The 25879-nt window shown below is 35.5% G+C and overlaps 1 protein-coding gene across 5 annotated transcripts in view; it reads left to right on the top strand.

Annotated features, from left to right (window-relative positions):
• Positions 1 to 576: 576 nt before the first annotated feature.
• DENND1A (DENN domain containing 1A) overlaps positions 577 to 25879 on the top strand; it is a 687683-nt gene continuing 662380 nt past the window's right edge. For all 5 annotated transcript variants that reach the window (XM_051979612.1, XM_051979615.1, XM_051979613.1 and 2 more), the window contains exon 1: positions 577 to 679. In XM_051979612.1, coding sequence (XP_051835572.1) covers positions 663 to 679 — 17 coding nt within the window. In that variant the 5' untranslated portion in view covers positions 577 to 662. The remainder of the gene's footprint in view (positions 680 to 25879) is intronic.

The following is a 25879-nucleotide window of genomic DNA, read 5'->3' as shown; positions in this document are numbered from 1 at the left end:
TGACAAGACTTAGTAATGACTGGATGTGTCTAATAAAGGAAAAGATACAAGTCTGTTGTAAAGAAAACTAGATTTGGGAATCAGATTTCATGGGTTTGATCGTCGTTCAAACCCATCAAGTTCCCATCAAGGTGATGATGTTGGGCAAGTCACTTTTCCTCCACAAGCTTATTTTTCCCTTCTGTAAAATGAAGACTGTTGTACTAATCTGTAGTTTTTCTTCCATCTCAAACTCCCTGACTCCTATGACTGCCTTTCAACTCACTTTTCCTCTTTTTTTTTTTTTTTTTTTTTTAAAACCCGTCCTTGTTCTGTCCCGAGCCTTCTCAGGCTAAGCCCAGAAAGCCTTGGACTACAAATCCCGGCAAGCCCCACGCGGCGGGAAGGCAGTGGGGCGGGGCTGGGCGCTTGTCTGAGCCTCTCTGCCTCTGCCTCTTATCAGAGTGTGGCGGGGAGGGAGGCTGCTGAGCCTTGGGATTTAGGCGCGCGCGTGCGGCCGCGGGGACGCGCCCCAGGAACTATGGCGTTTCCCGGGACCGAGCGAGTGAAATAGACCCGGGAGGGGGCCAGAGGGGCGGGGCGGGGAGAGTGAGGCAGGCAGGGAGAGGCTGGGGCCGGGAAGCGCCGAGTGGGGCCGGGGCCCATGAGGAGTCCCGGGGACCATGGGCTCCAGGATCAGGTGAGCGCGGCCAGGCAGGCCTGGAGCTGGGGAGGCCGGGATGAGGTTGGGGGAAGCCAGGTTGGAGAGGCCGCGGGCCCGGGGGACTTGTTGCAGTGACAGGAAGGGCCTCCTCTGCTCGGGGGTGGGGGTGGGGGCGCGAGCTATGGAATGGAGGGGGGAAGTTGCCATGGTGATAGAAAGGATTGGAGCCTGTGCTGGGGGGTAGAGGCAGCTGGTCAGGCGCCTCCTGGGCCCCGGGTGGGGGCGGGGGCGGGCCCCCCGGGGAGAGGAGGAGGAGGGAAACTCCTCCAGCCTACGAGTAGGGGGAATGGGAAATGGTAACCTAGCAAGTGCGAGGGTCATACAGAGAAGGAACTACTTCAATCTCCCTCGTTTTATAGAAAGGGCAGTGTGGTTTAATGGTGAGAACTCTGATTTAGAATGAGGAAAACTGGTTTCAGAATACCCGACCCCAATCTCAGTAGCTCTGTGCTCCTGGAAGAGTCACTCCTTTATCTGTCAAATAGGGAAAATAATAATTTCACTACTTCATAAGACTGTTGTAAGAAACTTGCTTTGTCAACATTTAAAAACTGTAGAACTGGAGCATGCTATTTTTACACGTGAGGAAACTGAGGCTTAGAAAGGGAAAGTGACTTGCTTTAAGTCACAGTTTTAAGACCTAAGGAGTAGGAATTGGCTAGTCAGTCTAGTATTTCTAAATCCCGGAGACTTAAATATAGGACGGAGATGGGATGCCAAAAAGGCCTGGGGGTGGGGAGGGAAGGGGAAGTATTGGAAAGGAATCTCTAGAATTTTAGGCTTAGAAGCCACAATTGGTGGGCTTCAGGGCTCACTATTTTAGGCCATCTTCCATCGTAGGGAATTTACAAAGTGATCAAGGAGAAAATATTATTTGTTTCCAGTTCTCTTCATCTTAGAGACTGAGAAATTGAGACCCAAAGAGTTAATATAACTTGTCTAAAGTCACAAAGATGGCCAAGTCAGCACTTAAAGTCCGGTCATTTGACTAATTCCATTGCTCTTCCACTGTGCTGAAGGGAGTGGGGGTGGGAAATGGTGTAATAAAAAAAACACTTTGGTTGCATTTGAGTGCTTACTTGTGCCTGGTGTTGTGCTAAAGGTTGGGTATTGTGTTAGAGTTACTTAAATTTGTATCTTCTCCTTATGGGCTTCTTGAGTCCTCTTATCCTGTCCTACATAAACATTGTATCTCTCCAAGAGCCAGGCTTAATATTTTGTGCAAGGACTTAATAAATGTTTGTTGAATGAATGTATGAATCAGTAAAGATATGCTTTTTCAATTTAAGTGCCTTACCAAATGAGATTATGTGTAAAGTGCTTTGCAAACCCCAAATCATGCCATTGCTGGCTTTTGCTACTACTATTTGTTGCCTCTGGGTCTTGTCTGTGGCCTCAGTGTCTTTTTCTGTAACTAGTATTTGCTGCTACAGCTTGATTAATAAGTTAATACTTGGGCAGATCTTTTCATTAGAGAGGTAGCTAAGTCCCTGAAATATTACCTTGGTAGCTGTGAGATTAACCTTAGCCTGTTTAAAAAATAAACTGACCATTTTTATTATAGGAGGGGAGAGGGGAAATCTTCATGCAACTCTGATATATGAATTATATCCTTCAGTGAACTTTGGCATATATTTGGATACTGCTGGACTTTGTGAAGTCCTTAAGACATGAAAGGCAAAGTTTTGTGTTCAGTATTTTTTGTGGTCTAGTTATTTAAGGAGATGGTTTTTATAGTCATTATGCTTATTATAATACATGGCTCATTTTTTTTTTTTAATTTTAGCATTTCACTAAAGTCCTATTTTGATACCTAATCTTGAATAATAGGTGATAGTGGGTACTTGAAAATTGTCCCTGGAGTGAAAACTCCTACTAAGTCCCTCTGTTTTATCTATCTATCCATTTATTTATTATTTTATTTTCCTCTTCTGTAAAATGAAGACTGTTATACTAATCTGTAATTTTTCTTCCACCTCAAACTCCTTGAGTCCTATTACTGCCTTTCAACTCACTTTTCCTCTTTTTTTTTTTTTTTTTTTTGGGAGGGGGGTGCTTCTACTAAGCTGAAAAGTTTCTACTAAGTTAAAAAGATTTTTGAATATAGGCCTTAGAAATGGATGGAGTTCAGAGAAGCTTCATCATCAAGTTGACTGCAGTATGATTTTTTTTTCTCCCAAATAAGTCTCAAAGACCACTATATCCTAGAGGACAATAGGATCACAAATTTATAGCTAGAAGGGACCTTAGATATCAAGTAATTCCAAGGATTTATATGTGGAATATTTATAGCTGAGTAAACTGAGGCCCAGAGAGAAGTGACTTACTTAAAATCATACAATGTAGTAAATGGTAGACATGGGATTTGAAGATAAGACTTCTGATTATAAGTCCAATGCCTTTGAAAAAAATGTTCTTTGACGATTTAAAAATATAAGGCCATTCAGTCCAGCCTCCTCATTTTACACATGAGAAAACTGAGGTTGGGGAAAGTTAAATGACAGTCACCTAAATCTTAATCATCAAAGGTGAGATTCTACTGCGATTGTGATGATGATAATTAGCATTTATATAACACTTTAAGGTTAACAAAAACTTTCCAAATATCTCATTTTATCCTCATGACAACTCTGAAAGATTGGTATTATTATCTTCTCTATTTTAAAAATGAGGAAACTGAGGCATACCGATTAAGTGACTTGTCCAGGGTCACCCAACTACTAAATATCTGAGGCAGGATTTGAATTCCAACATTCTGTATGCTTTGCTACCTAGTCATTTAATTTCCATTGACTTTGTCATTCTGCCTTCCCCAACAAATAAGTACAGTTCAGCAAAATCAAGTCAATACATTGACTAAGCCTATTCATTGCCTCTTTACTAAGAGTTCAGAGCATTTTTCAACTGAAGTCCTTTACAGTCTTGTTAGGCACTGCATTATTTTTAAGTATTGTTTTTATTGTGGTCATAGTATAAATGTTCTCTTTTCTCTTGTACTTACTTTACTCAGTATAAGGTTTTCCACATTTCTCTGAATTCTTCATATGGCATTTCTTGTGCCACAATAATACTTTGTCATTTTCATATGCCAGTTTGTTCATTCCACAATTGATGGGCTTCAGGGCTCACTATTTTAGGCCATCTTCCATCATAGGGAAATATCATCTTTTTAATCAGTAGAAGGAATACACACATTCATTAAATTATTCAAGGTGCTATATCATTTCAAAGTTTATTAAAACAGTCTTTTGAGATAAAAAATGCCAGAATGATTATTTTAGTGGTAGAGAGGGTGTGTGTGTGTGTAAACAAAGTCAGGTGATGTAACTTGCCAATAGTTCCACAGCCAGATGGTGTTAGTTTTGGGTCGCAAACTGAAGACCTGTGCTTGCTCTAATATATCAGTTGCTTGATGTTTAGTATGTTTGCTTGATCTTGTTCTGTGTTCTCCTCTTTAAAATTTTTATAGACCTACTTTTAAAAAGAAACCTTTCCTTTTACATGAAAAACAGAAGAGGTATGAAGATAGATTTGTACCTATGCTTCTGCTCTAACCACATCTGAGACTGATAGTATATGGAATATTAGTTCTATGTAATTCAGTTGCTGAATTTTCAACAAATTCCATTGCTGGGAAATTCACCTAGAGTTCTAGAACCATTAGTTGAGTTTTTAAAAAGCTACTTGTGAAGTTTCATTTCTAGACCCAATGAAATTTTGTTAACATTGTTACCATCTTACTGATTTAAGAACTATAATTTTCAGTCATAGTTAAAAGGATGGTAATATATTTGGTGAAGTATCTCCTCCCTATACCAGCATTCTGGAGGGAGAGTGGCAAGGATCTTTAGATGTCTTCTATTGCAACACCCTTTCTTTGTATTTGCAGATCAGAGTAATGAGGCTTAGAGAGGATGAATAATGGAATAATGATATAGGGAAAGTACATTAGCTTTGGGACAGAGGACTTAAGTTTGAATTTCAGCTTTGCTGCAAACCATCTCTATGACCTTGGGCAAATCACTTAGATTTTTTTTTTTTGGGGGGGAGTGTCTCAGTTTCTTTATGAAAATGAGGTGTTTGGTCTAGATAATATCATCTAGTTCTACTTTTTATAAGTTACCTTATTTGCTTATTGCCATTCAGGGAGCTAGTGAAAGAGCCAGGATTCCGACATAGTTTTCTGAGTTCAAGGCCAGTGCTCTTTCTGTTATATTATACTACACTGGTTTCTTTATTTACTGTCATATTTTCCCTGTTAGTTCCTCTCCTCCCCCCACTCTCCCCTGTAGATTGCTGTATTAGCAATGCATAATCATTACATTGATTCCCTCCTCCCCCTTTAGAAATGTCAGAGAGCCCTGCCTCTCCTGTTTCTAGATACTATACTCCCCTCTAGCTCATTTCCAGAGTAGCCTTTTTTTTTTTTTTTTTTTTTGTTTTTTTTGTTGAGGCAATTGGGGTTAAGTGACTTGCCCAGGGTCACACAGCTAGGAAGTTTTAAGTGTCTGAGGTCAGATTTGAACTCAGGTCCTCCTGACTTCAGGGCTGGTGCTCTATTCACTGCGCCACCTAGCTGCCCTGGAGTAGCCTTTTTTCAAAGTAATTAACCTTTTTGCATCTTAGGCATCTGTTATAATAAAGATGATAAAATTGGTTTATTTCAGTATTTTGAGTTTTGTTCCTGTGAAAGTTAAAAAGGGGAACAGCCTAAGGGTGGGGCTGATAGTTACTTTACTGGAATATTTTCCTCCAAGTTTTATTGCTACTGGGCTGCATGACTCTAGTGTTGCAACCTTCATTTGAATCATAGAAGGGAACATTAGAACACAGTTTTAGAGTTAGTAAGGACTTTGAAACATGGAATGTCAAGTTGGTAAGGGCTCTTAAAACATAGAAAGTTAGATCACTGAATGTCAGATCACAAAGGAATCTTAGACAATATTTAGGCTAACCCCAACCTGGTGGTTAAAGCTCATGCTACAAGCAGTTATCTTGAACACTTACAGTTAGGGAAATGTTACATGACTCCCAAGTCTGTTCATTATACTGTTGGCTAGCTCTGTTAGAAGAGTTTTTCTTATGTTGAATTGAATTTGCTTCCCTCTGATCCAGTGGTTTTACTTCAGCTCTCCAGGACTGAGTGGAGTAGGTTTAATCCCTTTTTCTTAAGAATTTGGGATTATGTTTTTTTTTTTCACTTGAAAACTGTTATATGTGTACCAATGAGGTACTGAAATATTGCTGAACAACTCTGGAAAAATTTGCTGCTAATAATGAAGAAATAAGAGAAAAACCTTCATAGCACTTAGAGATTCCTCTGTTTACACTTGAATAAAAGGTAAAAAAATCTAATTTTACAGAATTTTGGAATTGGAAGAAACTTAAAAGAGATCCTTTCCACCCCTGTTTTTCAGAGGAGAAAAGTGAAGTCCATAGTATTTAAGTGCCTTCCCTCAGATAATACAGGAATTTAATAGTAAAGCAAGGACACAGATTCACACCTCATGACTTTTGGATCAGTATTTTTTTCCATTGATCTTTTCCATGATCTCATACTAGATTATAGATCAGAAGGCCTTTATCTTTGATGTATATTAAATAACTGTGAAATGAATGAAAATTGGGAGGGAAAAGACTTAGTTTGAAATAAATAAAACGTTAGAGTGAAAGATTTGTTACTTATAAAAGAGTTGTATAACCAGCATTTATCAAGCTTTGTATTCAGAGCACCTTGTAGGTTTAAGTTTCAAGTAAAGTCACTGAGCAGGAACCTCTATGGTTATTAAGCCAACACCTACCTGAATTAGAATCCCTCTGACAGCATCCCTTATCAGCTTTCATTGAGCCTTCAAAAATTAACTGCTTTCTGATGAATCCCATTTTAATAATTTTGGTCAATTCTTATTTTTAGGCAGTTTCCTCCTGAAAATTGCCTCCTTATAACTTCTGCTCATTGATTCTGGTTTTGACCTCTGGGACCAAGGAAAATAAGTCCATTCCCTTTTCTACAAGACTGCTTTTCATATATTTGAAAATAATTATATTTTTCCTTAAATCCTCTCCTGCATGTTAAGCATTCCCAATCCTTTCAATTGATTCTTCAGTCCTCTTCCAATCCTGGTCTCCCTCTTAGAAACATTCCACTTTATTAATACTGTTCCCCATCTGTTCATTTGCTAAAACAGGGGTCCAGCATGGTACAATAGCAGGACCCTAGACTTTGAACTGAATTTCTGAACTTTGTGACCTTAAGCAAGTCACTTGAGATTCAGTAGCCTCAATGGAAGGGAGTATAGGCTCAGAATTGCTTTGAATACTGAAAATTCAAGTGATTTCATTTCTTTCCTCTTGTCACATAGTTAATGTTTGTCAGGATTCAAGTAGGAACAGCCTCGTAACCATTATATCACATTGTTCCTTTAATATCATAAGTTTTAAAGCTGTTGTATTCCTGTGCTGATGGAGAGTTTTTATACCTGTTCTATACTGATGAAATTAGAGATCTGGATCAAAAGCAGATGGGTATAGTAAGACTGATAGTCTTGACCTCGGGGGATTGGAGTAAAGGAAAGGCTTTAATCAGGTGCTTGAGCTGTTCCTCTTATTTACAAAAAGTAACTTTGAGCTCAGGATACTCCCCAAATAATGCAGAGAAGTGAAGAAACTTGTCCTTCAGTGTGACAGGGTCAGTCAGCAACTGAGATTCAAGTCTCAAGTTAATGCTAGGTAGCCATTAACTCTCTTGCTTTTGATAGAATACAGAAAAGCAGACAAATTTGGTTCTTTGATCTTTTGGAGACTCTGTTTTGTTGGAAATGTTGCCATAATTATCTAAATACTTGAAAAAGGAACTTATGAAGCATAAAATTGTATTAAGTGTAAAGTGTGCAAAAATGAGCCTTCTTACTTTTGAAACTATACTGCTTTGGACTAGTAGTTTAGGGGAATTGGAAAAGTACAAGACCCAATTTTGAATCATGGCTCTGCCATTTAGTGCTTGAAATCTCTTCACTTTCTAAACCTTAAGCTTTACTACTGGTAAAGTGGGGATAGAGATACCTTTCTCACAAGGTGGGTGGGAAAAAAGTGCTTTTAAGACCTATAGGACTGTGAGTAATTTCTTATTGCTATAAGTAGGTTCCAAGTTTCTGTGTCTCAATTGCAGGAAAAAAGAGACCATTTATGACTGATCGAACCTTATTGACTTTAACGCAAGGCTGCTGAGACAAAATTTCAAGCAACAGATTCCAGTTCAAACTTCTCAACTGATTGTACTTTTCCTATTCCCATCCCCAATAATAAGAAAATTTAGTGAACATATTTGTTAAATTCTGTACTATCCAGTAGGCACTGTGCTAAACACTGAAGATAAAAAGAAAAAATGAAACTGTCTTTGCCTTCTGGGAGTTTACATTCTGCTGGGGGATATAAAATAATTTCGAGGGGGAGAGATTCCTAATCATTGAGATGGGGGGATGGGCAGGAAAAGTTAATATAGAATGTGACATCTGAGCCTAAAATTCTGAGGCCAACGTGAGAAGGAAGTACATGCCACATACAAGGTCACTTGTGAAAAAAACATGGATGTAGGCACTAGAAAGATCCATGAAAGGTGAATTAGTTGGCCCCACAAAAGCACAGGTTTATCATAAATGGCCTTATGGAAAAAGAGCTCTTACCTAGGCAGTTTGAAAGCCAAACTGCAGGGCAGCATCTGTGTTGCCTTTGTTTTTTAAAATACAGGTTATTTTATACATGAAATTGAATTGAAATAGTTTCAAATGTGACCAGCCCACTATTTTTCTTTGATTTGCTGGAAAACTAATTACTCTGTTTCTTAGCCAGTACCAAATGGTTATGATGACTGCTATGAGAATTCTGATTATAATGTTTAGATATATGTGGGTATGATTGCCCACATTGTTTGATGGAGTCATTAGGAGTCTATCTGGAAGTCCTGTGACATTCTCAATATGTTTAAATTCCAGACCTTTAGAAACTTTAAAAGTATAGGAAACTATATAAAAGTAGAAGCAAGGACCCTAGATTAAAGTTTAGGAGGCTTATTCCTGGGAAGCAAATTACAGCCCAATATAAAGAAGTATTTTTAACTGTGGGGCAGTGGAACAGGTTGCCTTGAGTATTAAGTGAGCTTCATCCCTGGAGGTCTATAGAGATTGCATAGTCAGTTGTTGGGAGTTTGTGCTTCACGTGGGGCTTTCTGAAGTCCTTTCCACTCATATGAAACTGGGATCCCTGTTAATATTCTAGGATGCTTTGATTCTGAGACCTCATAAAGTTAGCACCCTGGAAAGCTCCTGAAAGGTTATGTCTGACCTGCTGGGGGGAATTAATAGCTAGCAAAGCTTGGACAGATACGTTTAAATCTTATTTAGTCTTGAAATGATCCCTGTGGATTGGAATGTGGTTAATGTAAAGTAATTTAACTGATAGCCCAAACACATTGCCGGAAACTGTGCTGTAGTCTAACATTAGTTGTGGTGATGCCTCAAAACTTGCTTCAATGCATCAGGTGAAGGAAGTGGGTTATAAGTCATTGGAGGAAGTATTCTAAGTGAGTTGGAAGTAACTTGACACATTTATGGATCTAGGGAAAAGAAGATGAAATATATCAGAGCATCTAGCAATGAGAAAACTGAGCAGGAGGGCTAATTCAACATTATTTTGTTTCTTAATATTCTACATCATTTTTTTCTCCAGCTTAATAGATAATTATTTAATGCCTACTTTTTGCTAGCACTGTGGAGGAAACAAGTTTTGTAATTAGTTGTTGATAATTAAAGATCACAGGGCTACAAATCATGAGGCCAGTATTCTAGTTTTACTTCTGCAAGCCATTTTTCTTCTCTGTCCCTAATTTTCTGCTCTGTAAAATGAGGAAATTTAGATCAGATCTCATTAATTTATAACATTTTATGTTCCAAGGCTTTATTGAACTCTAACATTCTTCCAGGTTCTAAGACGTTTTCTAGTCTAACATTTTGTCTATTAAGTTCTCTTCTAGCTCTCCCATTCTAGGACAGTGATTCTATGATTTTTCTTGCTGCAGCAAAGTCAACGCATTTATTTGGGGTGAGATGAGGGTGGGATGTGGATTAAGGACAGTGTGTGTTCATCTGATAGGAACGTTGATGCTGTAGGTGGAAACTAAAAAAAATGGAGTGTTTATTTTTATTGTGTTAAACCTCTTGGGGTGGAGGAAGCAGATCTGGATTCTGGATTGTGGTTGTGAAAATACAATCTTTTCCTGGCCCTTTGGGATAAAAGGTCTCTCTTTCCAATGTTCTTTTTGTTTAAAATTGGCTTTGTTGAGCAGTGGGAAAATAAACAAGAAAGAAAAATACATCAAAGAAAGCAGAACCTCATTCTAGACCCATCTATTCTTAAGGGAGTCAAACAGCCATTATTTCCCAAATCCCTGTGAATTATAGAGACAAAATAAATCAACTCAATAAAAAAGCTTTTTGAGAAAAGTAATGCAATGTTCCTTTGCTTCAATACTGGCTCTACTGCTTATTAGCTAAGTGACCCTGGAGAGACGGTTCTCCCCTTCAACTCATCCCAGGAAAAACAAGTATTGGAAGCAAAACACTATTACTTCTTTAATTATACCATCTCTATCTTTAGATAACTGGTTCATGAGATTTTAAATGGCTAAAATTTTGAAAACATTACAGATGACACGTTAAAAGTAAAGTTTTGTAATTGCTTATGTAAATGTATAACGAAGTTAATCATTTTATAATATCTCAACAGTGTCTTACTTTTTTTCATAATAATAGCTTTTTATTTTCAAATACATGTAAGGATAGTTTTCAATATTCACCCTTGCAAAACTTTGTGTCCCAAATTTTACTCCCTTCCCTCACCCCACTTTCCTAGACAACAAGTAATCCAATATAAACTAAACATGTGCAATTCTTCTGAATACATTTCCACATTTATCATGATGCACAAGAAAAATCAGATCATAAAAGAAAAAAATGAGAAAGGAAAAAAAAAACAACAAAAAAGGTAAAAATAATATGTTGTGATCTATAATCAGTCTCCATAGTCCTCTCTCTCTCGATGCAGATAGCTTTCTCCATCACAAGTCTATTGGAATTGACCTGAATCAATTCATTGTTGAAAAGAGCCAAGTCTATCAGAGTTAATTATCATATAATCTTATTGTTATGTGTGGTGTTCTCTTGGTTCTAGATATTTCACTTAGCATCAGTTTATGTAAATCTCCAGACCTTTCTGAAATCATCCTGCTGATCATTTTTTATATAAATCCAGTATATTTATATATCACAACTTATTCACCCATTCCCCAGTTGATGGGTATCCACCCAGTTTTCAGTTCCTTGCTACTAAAAAACGGCTACTACAAACATTTTTGCATAGGTGAGTGCTTTTCCCTTTTTTATGATTTCTTTGGGAATCATAGACCAAAGTAGAGACATTGCTGGATAAAAGGATATGCAGTTTGATTGCCCTTTTGATATAATTCCAAATTGTTTTCCAGAATGGTTGGATCAGTTTACAGCTCCATCAACAATCTGTTAGTGCCCCAGGTTTCCCATATTCCCTCCAATGTTTATCCTTATCTTTTCTTATCATCTTAGCCAATCTCAGAGTTATGTAGTAATACCTCAGAGTTGTTTTAATTTGCATTTCTCTAATCAATAATGATTGAGAGCATTTTTTCATTTCATTAGAAATGGCTTTAATTTTTTCATCTGAAAATTGCCTTTTCATATCCTTTGACCATTTATCAATTAAAGATTGGCGTATATTCTTATAAATTTGAATCAATTCTCTATATATTTTAGAAATGAGGCCTTTATTAGAATTCTTGGATATAAAAAGTTCCTCTCAGTTTTCTGCTTCCCTTCTAATCTTGGTTGCATTGGTTTTGTTTATACAAAAACTTTTAAATTTAATATATTTCACAATTTTATTTTGTAATGTTCTCTAGTTCTTTGCCATAAATTCCTTCCTTCTCCACATATCTGAGAGATAGACTATCTCTTGTTTTCTTAATTTGCTTATAATATCATCCTTTTGTCTAAATTATGAACCTATTTCAACCTTATCTTAGTATGGAGTGTTAGATATTAGTCAGTGCCTGGTTTCTGCTATACTATTTTTTAATTTTCCCAAAAAATTTTGTCAACTATTAAGTTCTTATTCCAGAAGCCAGAGTCTTTGGGTTTATTAAATACTAGATTACTTTTATCAATGACTGTTATTTCATGTGAACCTACTCTTTTCCACTGATCAACTAACTATTCTGTTTCTTAGCCAATATCAAATGGTTATGATGACTGCTACTTTATAATATAGTCTTAGGTCTGGTATAGCTAAGCCACTTTCATTTGCATTTTTTCATTAATTCTCTTGAAATTCTTGACCTTTTGTTCTTCTAGATGAATTTTGTTATTAATTTTTTTTAACTCTATGAAGTAATTTCTTGGCAGTTTGGTGTGGCACTGAATAAGTAGATTAATTTAGGTGGAGTTGTCATTTTTATTATATTAGGTTGGCCTACTCATGAGCACTTGATTTTCTTCCAGTTGTTTAGACATAACTTAATTTGTGTGAAGAGCATTTTGTAATTGTGTTCATATAGTTCCTGACTTTATCTTGGCAGGTAGACTCTCAAATATTTTATATTATCTACAGTTATTTTAAGTGGAATTTCTCTTTCTATCTCTTGTTGCTGGACTTTGTTGATAACATATAGAAATGCTGATGATTTTTGTAGATTTATTCTGCAACCTGAAACTTTGCTAACATTGTTAATTGTTTCTGGTAGTTTTTAGTTTTTTTTTTTTTTTTTTTAATTTTAATATCTTTTTATTGATAGAACGCATGCCAGGGTAATTTTTTACAGCATTATTCCTTGCATTCATTTCTGTTCCGATTTTTCCCCTCCCTCCTTCCACCCCTTCCCCCAGATGGCAAGCAGTCCTTTACATGTTGAATAGGTTACAGTATATCCTGGATACAATATATTTGTGCAGAACCGGACAGTTTTCTTGTTGTACAGGGAGAATTGAATTCAGAAGGTATAAATAACCCGGGAAGAAAAACAAAAATGCAAGCAGTTTATATTCATTTCCCAGTGTTCTTTCTCTGGGTGTAGCTGCTTCTGTCCATCTTTGATCAATTAAGGCTCTCTTTATCGAAGAGATCCACTTCCATCAGAATACATCCTCAAACAGTCTCGTTGTTGAGGTATATAATGATCTCCTGGTTCTGCTCATTTCACTCAGCATCAGTTCATGTAAGTCTCGCCAGTCCTCTCTGTATTCATCCTGCTGGTCATTCCTTACAGAACAATAATATTCCATAACATTCATATACCACAATTTACTCAACCATTCTCCAGTTGATGGACATCCTTTCATTTTCCAGCTTCTAGCCACTACAAACAGGGCTGCCACAAACATTTTGGCACATATAGGTCCCTTTCCTTTCTTTAGTATCTCTTTGGGGTATAAGCCCAGTAGAAACACTGCTGGATCAAAGGGTATGCACAGTTTGATAACTTTTTGAGCATATTCCAAATTGCTCTCCAGAATGGCTGGATGTGTTCACAATTCCACCAACAATGTATCAGTGTCCCTCTTTTCCCACATCCCCTCCAACATTCCCCATTATCTTTCCCTGTCATTCTAGCCAATCTGACAGGTGTGTAGTGGTATCTCAGAGTTGTCTTAATTTGCATTTCTCTGATTAATAATGATTTGGAGCATATTTTCATATGTCTATAAATAGTTTCAATTTCTTCGTCTGAGAATTGTCTGTTCATATCCTTTGACCATTTATCAATTGGAGAATGGTTTGATTTCTTATAGATTAGAGTCAATTCTCTATATATTTTGGAAATGAGGCCTTTATCAGAACCTTTGATTGTAAAAATGTTTTCCCAGTTTATTGTTTCCCTTCTAATCTTGTTTGCATTTGTTTTGTTTGTACAAAAACTTTTCAATTTGATATAATCAGAATTTTCTATGTTGTGGTCAATAGCGATCTCTAGGAATTTATGATCAAAGAAGAACTAGAGATCGCTATTGACCACAACATAGAAAATTTTGATTATATCAAACTGGTAGTTTTTAGTTGATTCTCTAGGATTCTATAATTATAGCATCATGTCGTCTGGAAAGAGTGATAATTTTGTTTCCTCATTACCTACTCTAATTTCTTCAATTTCTTTTTCTTCTTTTATAGCTAACACTAACATTTATAATAATGGTGATAGTGGACAACCTTGTTTCATCCCTGCTCCTACTGGGAATGGTTCTAGTTTATCCCCATTACTTTTGATGCTGATGATTTTAGATAGATATTACTTATCATTTTAAGGAAAACTCCATTTATTCCTATATTCTCTAGTGTTTTTAATAAGAATGAGTGTTGGATATTGTCAAATGCTTTTTCTGCATTTATTGATATAATTATGTGATTTCTGTTAGTTTGGTTATTGATATAGTCAATTATGTCAATAGTTTTGCTAGTATTGAACTAGCCCTGCATTCCTGGTATAACTCCTACTTGGTCATAAGTATCTTATTTTTCCTAAGGTGTTAAATTGTTAAGAGGTTAATTAGGAGGTACATCCTTTGCTAAAGCATTCTATTTTAGGATTAAGATGCAAATGGATATTTATAAAACAGTAATATACACTTTTTGCCTGGTTGTCTAATCTTGAGGCATTGGGATTTACTAGATGATGGTTGTTTGCCTCTTATAATGGAAATTATATATAGTTCCTGGTCACACACTTGGTTAATATTCAAATGGCTTACTAAAATTGTAATGTATTAGAGGGATGACTGGGATTAAAGTGAGTGAAACTCTATTGAATTCCTTCCTCTGCTACTTTTAAACTACATGATTGGCTTGTTTGTTCTGTCTTTGTTGGGTGTTAGTTTACTGGTATGTATAATGAGTTATTGGATTAGTTTATCTCTTAGTTCACTTCTGGCTTTAAATGTTATAATTCTTACAACAATAAGTTGTATCAAAAGTAAATATATTCTATTAAAAGCTATGAAATGAACTATAATGACTTCTTGTGTTATGTTCATTACAACAATTAAACACTTCATTCATTAAGCATCATCTCTAGACAGTGGAGAGTCTGAAGATAGATATGATAATGGTTGTATAAGACTTGGATTGAGATAAATATAGTAGTACAAGTTAGTAGAGTAATATCAAAGGAGTGAGGCAGGCAAGGTTTTCCAGGGAAATTTAAAAATGGAAAGGATTTAAGGATGGAGGAAGAAAAGGCTTGATGAAGAAGATGGTGCCTAAAAATAGGCCTTGTAGGAAGAGATTTTTATATATACATATATAAATTTTATTTATGTTTCTTTGTCTCTGTTTCTTTTTCTCTTCCTCTCTCCTTCTCTCTTTTTCCTCTTCCATTTCTGCTTTACAGTCTTTATGGTGTTACCTACTTGTCAGTTATTTCAGTAGGTCTTATATGAGAGGAATACATTCCAGTTATGGAAGTGAGAAAGGACAGGATGACTTCAGGTAATAGCTAATAGTCCATTCTGATTGGAAAGTAGATTTGATGAAAGGGAATAGAGTAAAATAAGACTAGGAAAGTAGAGTGGCTCTATACTGTGGAAGGTCTTCAGTGACAAAATTTTTTGTTGGGTTTTATTCTGTAGATAATAGGGAGCTACTGAAGGTTTTTGAAGAAGGGTATTCATAAGGAACAGTATTTTGGCTGCTAGGTGAAGGATTACTTTGATTAGGGGAGAGACTACAGATAGGAAAACAAGTTAGGAGTTTATTACAGTAATACGGGCAAAAGATGGCCCAAACTAGAGTGGTAGCAGTAAAAGTTAATCAGAAAAGACTGACATGAGAGATGTTGGAAAAGTAAAATTGTCAGGACTTGGTAGTTCAGTTAGTCAACAAATACTGATTTAAACACTGTGTGCTGGTAATTAAGGAATACAAAATAAAAGTGAAACAGTCCCTATCTTCAATGAATATTCTATTAAGGGGAAGTTTATATACTATATAAATAGATACAAAATAAATACAAATTAAAAATCACTAACCACTTCCTGGGGGACAGGATCAGGAAAAGTGTTAGGTGAAGGTAAACTGAACTTCAAAAAAAGAATAAAACAAAACAAAAATCTTGTAACAAATATTCATAGTCAAGTAAACACAAACTCAGTCTCTCTCTTCCTCATCCTCTCCCTCTGTCCTCAGGATTCAGAAATTGGTTTTGCTTGTTATTTATTCTTGCCCCAGTATTATTCTCCTCCTTCAGTGAAAATTCCTCCCATTTCTTTCCTTGCTTAGTTAGCATTCACCAAATTGTTAGGTTTGTGTGTATATGTGTCCAATCCTCCTTTATTTGTTTCAGGTAAGAGTGAAGTTCATCTGATGCCCATTCCTCCCTCCCCCCCTTTCCTCCATGTTTCTGTGCTTTTCTTTTTAGGTATTCCAAGTATGAGACATAGTAAGTTGCTTGCATTTCCCTCCTTTCTATAGTAATGCTTTCCTTTTAGCTTTCCTCCCACCCACCTCCACTCCTATCTCCCTTTAGAACCCTCAGAATAGAATCCTTGGTAAACCAGGCCTCTGGTTTTTTTTTTTTTTTTAATTTAACTCCCTCAGTACCCTTTGAAGACATTAAAGTGCTGTGTGAGTAGAGAAGAGATTGAATTCAAGAGATGCGGAGAGAGAAATGGCAAGATTTGCCAGCTGATTGAATATGTGGGATGAAGCAGTATAAGGGGTTGAGGATGATGTTGAGATTCTAAACCTGGAAGACTGGAAGGATGGTGGTATCTAACAGAAATAGAGATGTTTTAAAGAAAGGAGAGTTTGGGGGAAAAAATAATGAGTTCAACTTAAATATGTTGAGTTTTAAGATGCTTATAGGACAGGGGTGGGAAACTTTTTTTCTGCCAATGGCCATTTGCAATTTATAACATCATTCATGAACCATACAAAATTATCAACTTAAAGAACTCAAGCAGTGGGGAGTTGCCTCTGTAGTTGCCTTAGCAGGGTCAGAATGATTTTTCAGACCTTATATGGTCTGTGGACCACACATTCTCCATCCTTGTTATAGAAGACCTACTTGGAAATATCCAGTGGGAAGATGGTCATGTGGCTCTGAAACTCAGATATGTGAGTTCTGCATGGAAAGGCTAGTTAAGCCCATAAAAATTGTTTAGCTTACTGAAAGAGAAATTGTAGAGGGCTTAGCACTAAGTCTTGGGGAGTACCCCTACTTAGTGGGCAGAATATGGTTGATGAAGCAGCAAGAGAAGACTAGGGGAAAAAAGAACCAGGAGAGTGCAGAGAGTATCTAGGAGACAGAAGTCAACCACTGTAAAATTATGCAGGTAAATCATTGAAGGTGATGACTGAGAAAAGATCATTACATTTGGCCATTAAGACATCTTGGGTAACTTTGGAGAAATCAGCTTTAGTTAACTGACAATGTTGGAAGCTAAATTGCAAAGGTTTGAGGAGTGAATGAATGAGGAAGTGGAAGCAGTATAGGTAACTTTTAAAAGAAGTTTGGATAAGAAAACTAGAGAAATGTGGGATGCTAGCTAATGAAGGTTTTTCCATGGATGAGGGATGAGGACAGTATATAGCGATCACTTGAAGATAAGGGAAAGAGGAGGAAGAGGAGAAAAAAGAGGAAAGAAAGATCGAAGAGAGAAGGGAAGGACAGAGAAATGAAGGGGATATATATATACACACACATACATACAAAGAAAGAGAGAGAGAGAGAGAAGTCCAAAGAAAGAAAAACAAGAATTAAATATGTAGAAAGTTTACCTTTGTTTAGGAAAGGGCCACTTTTGTCAGAGACTGGGTGAACAGAGGAGATAGTAATAGATGATGTCAGAGAGTTTTGGGGTCAAGATGATTTCAAGTGATAATTAGTAACTTTAGAGAGAACAGTTTCAGTTGAATAAAACTGACGATGTGGTATGTGGAATAAAGGTAAAGGAAGTGTCAAAGACGACTTCAGATTTCAAGCCTGAATAACTTAGAGGGTGATAGTGCCATCAAGAAAAGTTGGGAGAAGGGACAGATTTGGGGAAAAGATTATGCATTGTTTTGGGCAAGTTGAATTTGTGATAATGATGGGCTGTTGAAAGTAGAGATCCCTTGCTCAGTAAATATTTTTTAAATGCCTACAATGTGTAAGGAACTGTACTAATTATTCATATTCAGAGACAAAAATGAAGCAGTCCTTGACCTCAAAGTCTTTGTTCCTAATTTTGGAATGTTTCAGATCTCCATTTCTTAATACTCAGAGAATAATGCAGCCACAGATTGATTTTTAGAGGATTTAGGCATTTTTCTTTCTAATCTGATGAAATGTAATCAAAATAGATACAAATCAAAAGCATGAATATATATATGTTTTAAGATAATTTGGCCTTTCCATTGTTTGGTCTCTTTTAACTTTTGTTCCATCCATTATATTCATTGTATGTTACTTGACTTCATAGAACTTTGAAGTTGGAAGAGAACTTACAGACTCCTGTCTCATCCCTTCTTTTCTCCTTCCCTTATGACTCCTTTCTACAGCATAGCATGGCTTATTCAAACTCACCTGTAATGTACGATCCTTCTTGAATCACTAGATATTACATAAAGAGTTGTGAAGGTTGATTCTGACAAACTCTCTCATCTTATTCTCATGTTTGTTTTTGACCAGAAACAAGAATTCAGATAAAAAATAAAGCTTTTTTTTTTTTTTTTTTTTTTTTAAGCACTTACTATATGTCAGACACTGTGCTAAGTATCAAGACTATAGATACAAAAAGAAAGAAAGACTATGAAGGTGAAGGGAGAGAAGTAATTAGGCTAGAGAGTCATGTTTGGGTTGAAGTAAGTTTGATGGTGAGCCAGGGTTAGCATGATTTCTTTCAGGCTAATTTATAATAGTAATTCGTGTCCATGTATTTGTATTATTTGCAAATGAAATGTAATTCTACTTTCACTGCACTTACACTGTTAGTGCTAGAAAAGGGACCTTAAGACATAGGATATTAGAACTGTAAGGAATAAGAATATGTTCAAGAGTTGGAAGAATCTCAGAGACCACCTTGTCTAATTTCCTTGTTTTATGAAATAAAACAACTGAGATCTAAAGAGATGGTGACTGATCCAGGATCTCCTGGCAAGTCAATGGAGCAGCTGAAACTAGAACTGTGGTTTCTTATTCTCATCTCATATCACATTACTGCCCTTTTATCCCAAAAGAAGGCATCTTCAATAGTACATTAGTTTGTACTTGGTAAATTTGACTTTGTCAGCATTTGAAATTTAGAGCAAGATTGAAAAATCAAGAATAATTGAAGATTGTTAAGCAAATGCTAGATCATGGGAATTAGAGTTGCAAGAAATTTCTTTTTTATATTTTGTTCTCCCCCCCCCCTCCGCCTTGCAATTACATGTTTTTACATTAAAGAAGTTTTAAGTTCCAGATACTATCCTTCCCCAGCCTTCTTTCCCCAACGGAGACAGTAAGCAATCTGATATAGATTAAACTTGTACAGTAATGTAAAACATTTCTATAGGTGTCATTTTGTACAAGACTTCAAATTAAAAAAAAAGAATGAAAGAAAAGAAAAATTGTGTGCTTCAGTTTTTATTCACATACTATCAATTCTTTCTCTGAAGGTAGATAGCTGTCCTTACATGTGAAGCAAGTAGAGTAGTGATTGTGGTCAATGTTTTAGTTGACAATATAAGCTCACAGCGTGTATGTGTGTGTGTGTGTGTGTGTGTGTGTGTGTGTATGTGTGTATGTGTTAGGCTGGGACTAATCCCAGTTTCCATATTCCAAGGAATTATTTTACCAAATAGCTTCTCCAGTATAGATTTTTTTCTTTTTGCATGGAATTTAAAAAGATAAAATTAAAGTCATGAATTAGTAAGATAGATTGAAGGCAGTGATTAATGAAAAGCTAGAAGGTATCTTAATTTTTGTAGGCAAGTAGTAGTAGGAAATAGTAATTAAGAGAGGAAACAAAATAGAAAAAAAAAAGCCTGTCTGTTTGAACATGAGCTAAGTACTCTAGATTTGGTGTCTATAAAAATAACTCTTGGAGGTTTGTTGATGTCTTTATATTTAACTTGTCTCATAGTGTTAGTCATGGCTTATTCCATCTGTATCATCATTTCTCTAAATGATCATAAATACAACTGTAAGTAATAATTACAGTCCATTTTACTCCTAGTATTTCGTAGAGTGTCTCACAGTTTCAAACCCAATGTGGAACATCAGAATATAGATGTCAGAGCTGTCAGGAATTAGGATCCATGTAGTCCGTCTTCTAAGTTTGACAGATAAGAAAAGAGGATTGGAGAGATTTCACCTTGCCATAGGTGATATATGTCAATGGAGGCAGAGATTACAACTCTTTATGGAAGAGTAAAAAGAACATGATTCATAGTCTGAAGACCTAGGGTCTGTTGATTCAATCATTTACTATCAAATGACGACCTTGAAGTCATATAATGTCTTTCAGCCACCATTTCCTCAACTTTCAAGGAAAGGTGACTACTCCTATTTGTTAGTTAAGTGAAATAATAAATATTAGTTATTTGGTAGGTTATAATTTGCAAATTGAAAGGTATTCTAAGATATACAATTTTATAAAGTATAAGTTTATACTTAAACTGTATTGGATTGAACTCAGTTTAACAGTTAAGCTAAGTGAGAAAACTCATAACATTTCTATAATAGTTGTGAACTGTTTTTTTCCCCTTCACTTTATATTTTTAATTTTTTTTAGGTTATACATGTACAGTCATTTTTTTTTTTTTTACATATTTACATATGAGTTGTTTTGGGAGAGAAAAATCATAGCAAAAAGAAAAAGGAAAAAAAACAGGGAAAAAGAGTTCTCTCTCTGGATGCAGATGATGTCCATTTAGAGTTTATTGAAATTGCTTTGGATCACTGAATTGCTGAGAAGAACCAAGTTTATCATAGTTAATTACCACAAAATCTTCTTGTTGCTGTATACAATGTTTTCCTGGCTCTATTTGCTTCACTCAGCATCATTATGAATTATTTTTTAAAAAAATTCTTATTTTCAGTTCTAGATTCTCTCCATCCTTCCCCTTTCTTCCCCACTCATTGAGAAGTCAATTAAGTATGATATGCATTATGTTTTATGAAATACATATGAAATCATGCATAACATTTCCATATATCCATATAGAAAAGAAAAGCAAGAAAAACAAATAATATATATATTTATTATAGCTTTTTATTTACAAGTTATATGCATGGGTAATTTTACAGCATTGACAATTGCCAAACCTTTTGTTCTAATTTTTCCCCTCCTTCCTCCATCCTCCTCCCCTCCCCCCATGGCAGGTTGACCAATATATGTTAAATATGTTAAAATATAAATTAATTACAATATAAGTATACATGTCCAAACAGTTCAAATAATATATTTTGATCTGCATTCAGAGTACACCAGTTCTCTCTGGAGTTGGATAGTATTTTTTCATCTTTGGTCCTTTGGAATTGTCTTGGATTATTGTCTTGAAAGAGTAGCTAAGTTTTCACAATTGATCATCACATTGCTCTTACTGTATATAATGTTCTCCTGATTTGGCTCATTTTACTTTGCATCAGTTCATATAAGTCTTCCCAGGTTTTTCTGAAACCATTTTGCTTTTTATTTCATATAGCTCAATACAGCTTCATCACAATTACATTCCACAATTTGTTTAGCCATTGCCCAATTGATGGGCATTCATTTAAATTTCAATTCTTTGCTACCACAAAAAGAGCTGTTATATTTTTGTAAATACAGTTTTTTTTTCTTTTTCCTTTGATCTCTTTGGGGTATAGATCTAGTAATAGATGGTTGGGTCAAAGGATATGCATAGTTTTATAGTCCTTTGGACACAATTTCAAATTGTTTTCCAGAATGGTTGTCAGTTTATTGTTCTATCAGCAGTGCATTGATATGCCTATTTTTTCACAGCTCCTCCAGTATTTATCTTTTTTTTTTTTAAACATGTTAGCCACTCTAATGGGTATACCGTGGTATCTCAGCTGTTTTAATTTTCATTTCTCTCTTTTTTTCTCCCTGAGACAATTGAGGTTAAATGACTTGCCTAAGGTCACACAGCTAGAAAGTATTAAGTGTCTGAGGTTAGATTTGAACGCAGTTCCTCCTGACTTGAGGACTGGTGCTCTATTTACTGCGCCACTTAGCTGCCCCCTAATTTTCATTTTTTCATATGACTATTAGTAGCTTTGATTTTTTTCCCCAAAAACTACGTATTTATGAATATGAACTGTTATTTTAAAAGTTAATAGCAAAAGATGGAAATATGTTTTGCATGTTTTTCCATAGATAATTGGTATCATTTTGCTTGCTATCTCAGTGCTGGAAAAAGGGTTGTAGGGAGAAAGAGGGCTTAGAACACAAAATTTAAAAAAAGAATGAAGAAAATAATAAATTCAGAAAACTTAAAAATGAAAGTTGTTAGCTAAAGTAATTTGAAAAGCAATAGGAGTAGAGAGAAACTAGGACTTCATTGTTACTAAAGTTCGTTTTTACTTTATTCTGTTAGTGGAAAAGCAGTGTGGTTTAATTGGAAATAGAATAGGAATTAAGAGAGGAAAGTTTTAGTCCTAGCTCTGTCACTTATAAGGTTGTGTTACCTTGAGTAAATTACTTTCTCTTTCTGAGTCTATTTTCTTGTTCCTAAAATAATTAGCCTGGACTATGTGATCTCAAGGCACCCTCTGGCACTAGTATACCCTCTTTTAAGGTTTCTTCATGCTCTTCCATTATGTGAACTACCTTTTCATCTTCTACTATTCAAAGATGATGTAGAATCCTAGCCATTTATTAGTGCTATATTTCTGTTTCCTAGATTACTTAAGAGTTTGTATCAGGTAAGAGAGTATAGACTGTTGTAGTGTCTCCTTCCTTGTGACATTTGGGGATTTTACTCTTAGAGCTTGTGTGCCTATATACATAACATTCATTTTGATGTCAGCATTTTTATTTTTTATTTTTTTTTGTTTTTGTTTTTGTTTTTTTTAATTTTTATTTAATAATTACTTTATATTGACACTCGTTTCTGTTCCGATTTTTTTTTCCCTCCCTCCCTCCACCCCCTCCCCTAGATGGCAAGCAGTCCTTTATATGTTGGATATGTTGCAGTATATCCTAGATACAATATATGTTTGCAGAACCGAACAGTTCTCTTGTTGCATAGGGAGAATTGGATTCAGAAGGTATAAATAACCCGGGAAGAAAAACAAAAATGCAGATAGTTCACATTCGTTTCCCAGTGTTCTTTCTTTGGGTGTAGCTGCTTTTGTCCATCGTTTGTCAATTGAAACTCAGGTTTCTTTGTCAAAGAAATCCACTTCCATCAAAATATGTCCTCATACAATATCGTTGTCGAAGTGTATAATGATCTCCTGGTTCTGCTCATTTCACTTAGCATCAGTTCATGTAAGTCTCGCCAGTCCTCTCTGTATTCATCCTGCTGGTCATTTCTTACAGAACAATAATATTCCATAACATTCATATACCACAATTTACCCAGCCATTCTCCAATTGATGGGCATCCATTCATTTTCCAGTTTCTAGCCACTACAAACAGGGCTGCTATAAACATTTTGGCACATAAAGGTCCCTTTCCCTTCTTTAGTATTTCTTTGGGATATAAGCCCAATAGAAACACTGCTGGATCAAAGGGTATGCACAATTTGATAATTTTTTGGGCATAATTCCAGATTGCTCTCCAGAATGGTTGGATTCGTTCACAGCTCCACCAACAATGCATTAGTGTCCCAGTTTTCCCGCATCCCCTCCAACATTCATCATTATTTTTTCCTGTCATCTTAGCCAATCTGACAGGTGTGTAGTGGTATCTCAGAGTTGTCTTAATTTGCATTTCTCTGATCAATAATGATTTGGAACACTCTTTCATATGAGTGGTAATAGTTTCAATTTCATCCTCTGAAAATTGTCTGTTCATATCCTTTGACCATTTATCAATTGGAGAATGGCTTGATTTCTTATAAATTTGAGTCAGTTCTCTATATATTTTGGAAATGAGGCCTTTATCAGAACCTTTATGATGTCAGCATTTTCAATTCTGATATTTTCAATTTTGGGGGGAAATGGTTAGGCACTCATGATTTAACATGCAAACACATTCCTTTTTTTTTTTTTTAATATATACTTTTTGATTTCACATTGATTTTAGATTTTATGCTTTCTCCATTTTCATGGTACCTTAGTTTGTAACAAAGATAAAAAAAGACAAAAAAAAAAGCTCAAAAAGTTTAAACTTATAGACCATGACTAACATCATATATAGTATTCCACATTTATGGTTTTCTTTTTCCCTCCTACCTTTGCAGTGAAAAGAGGGAGATGCATAAATGAACTTTTCCTTCCTTCATTGTCTTTTAGAGACTTCTGGATTAATGCATGGAAGAAAGGGGAAAGCTTTTCTTTTCTTTTTTTGGTTATCTTTGCCAGTGTGCTGGGTTTGAAGTGAAACCTGAGAATTGCTTTAATTTACACTTTTTTTTTTTATTAGTGATTTGGAGTAATTTGAAATTCTTTTAGGATCTGTTTACATCTTTTGACTGCTTTATTGTTAGGTCACTTACTCTCCTGTAGATACAAACTTAATAATTATACTTTCATTTCATAGTGTTTTGCTTCATTTTATTTTTTTTTCTATTTACATTGTTGTAGTCTGTATGTGTTTTATTTATATTGTTTTCCTGATTCTGCTTATTTCTTTTTGCAGGAGTTCATGTATGTCTTACCATATTTCTCTAAATTATATTTGTTGTTTGTTAGGGTGAATTTAGTTTGTTTAATCATTCCCCAATCAATAAATACTTTGTTTTGGATTCTTTGCTACAAAAAATGCTGTTAATATTTTGATAAATATTGGAACTCTCTTCCTGTCTTGGCTGCCTTGAGGGGTGTGGCAAAGGATCTCTGGATAAAAGGTTAAAGACATTTTTTAAAAAGTGAAGGCTATATTTTAAGATGGCTTTCCAGAATAGTTAGACCAATACTTAGCTCTCCCAATAGTGTATTTGTGTATGTGTCTATCTTTAGTCTCTCCAGATTGACTATTTTCATCTTTTCTTATCTTGCTGATGTGTTGAGTATGAAATGGAAGTTGAATTGCTTTGATTTGCATTTCCCTTTTTATTAGGCATTTGGAGCAATCTTTCTAATGGCTCTTGATAGTTCTGTAATTTTTTGAGATTTGTTTGTTTATGGGCTTTTGACTAGTTGGAGAATTGTTCTTGTTTAGTAGTTCATAATTTAAAATAGGCATTAAACAGATATGAAGTATCCTTGTGTGGGCTAATGATAAATAGGCACTATTCCTTTTTAGCATCTTTTAGGGTGGAGAAATTAATGACATGGTTTCTGTCATAAATGTGTTTTGTATTAATCCATTCTAAGTGGGAAGGAGCTACAGAAAAATCTATTGATATTAATATATAAATTGTGAAAATATGCATAATAATTTTCTAATTAGTGTTTATCCCTTTGTGTCCCCTTGACTGTATCCCCAACATGTATAAAGGTGACCTTACAAGTCTGAACTTTTTCTTCTCTCTCATGAGACAATGTGAGTGTAGTAGAAAGAATGCTTGTCAGGTAATTGGGAGATCTGAGTCTAAGTCCTGGCTCTGCCATTAAGTGCCTTTATGACACTGGATTGGCCACTTTTTCTGGTTGTGAGGATTTTTTAATACTTAAAAGTGCTGGTCTCAGAGTAAGGAGGATCTTAGTTCAAATGTGGTTTGAGATACTTAGTAGTTGTGTGACCATGGGCAAGACACTTAAATCTTTTTGCCTTAGTTTTCTCATTTGTAAAATGAACTAGAGAAGGAAATGGCAAATCACCTCAGGATCTCTGCCAAGAAAACCCCAGATCGGGTCATGAAAAGTTGGACACAATGAAAACAATTCAACAACACTCAAAAGTGCCATCAAGCTCTAACATTCTCTGACTCTATGAATAAGATATGGGTTTATTTTATTTCACTTAAAATTTTTTTCATTTTATTTTATTTCATTATTATGTTATTTCCTTTGAATCTACAAACAG

This window comes from Antechinus flavipes, chromosome 2 (assembly GCF_016432865.1).
Source record: "Antechinus flavipes isolate AdamAnt ecotype Samford, QLD, Australia chromosome 2, AdamAnt_v2, whole genome shotgun sequence".
Classification (NCBI taxonomy): Eukaryota; Metazoa; Chordata; class Mammalia; order Dasyuromorphia; family Dasyuridae; genus Antechinus; species Antechinus flavipes.
This window is presented reverse-complemented; position numbering and strand designations above follow the sequence as displayed.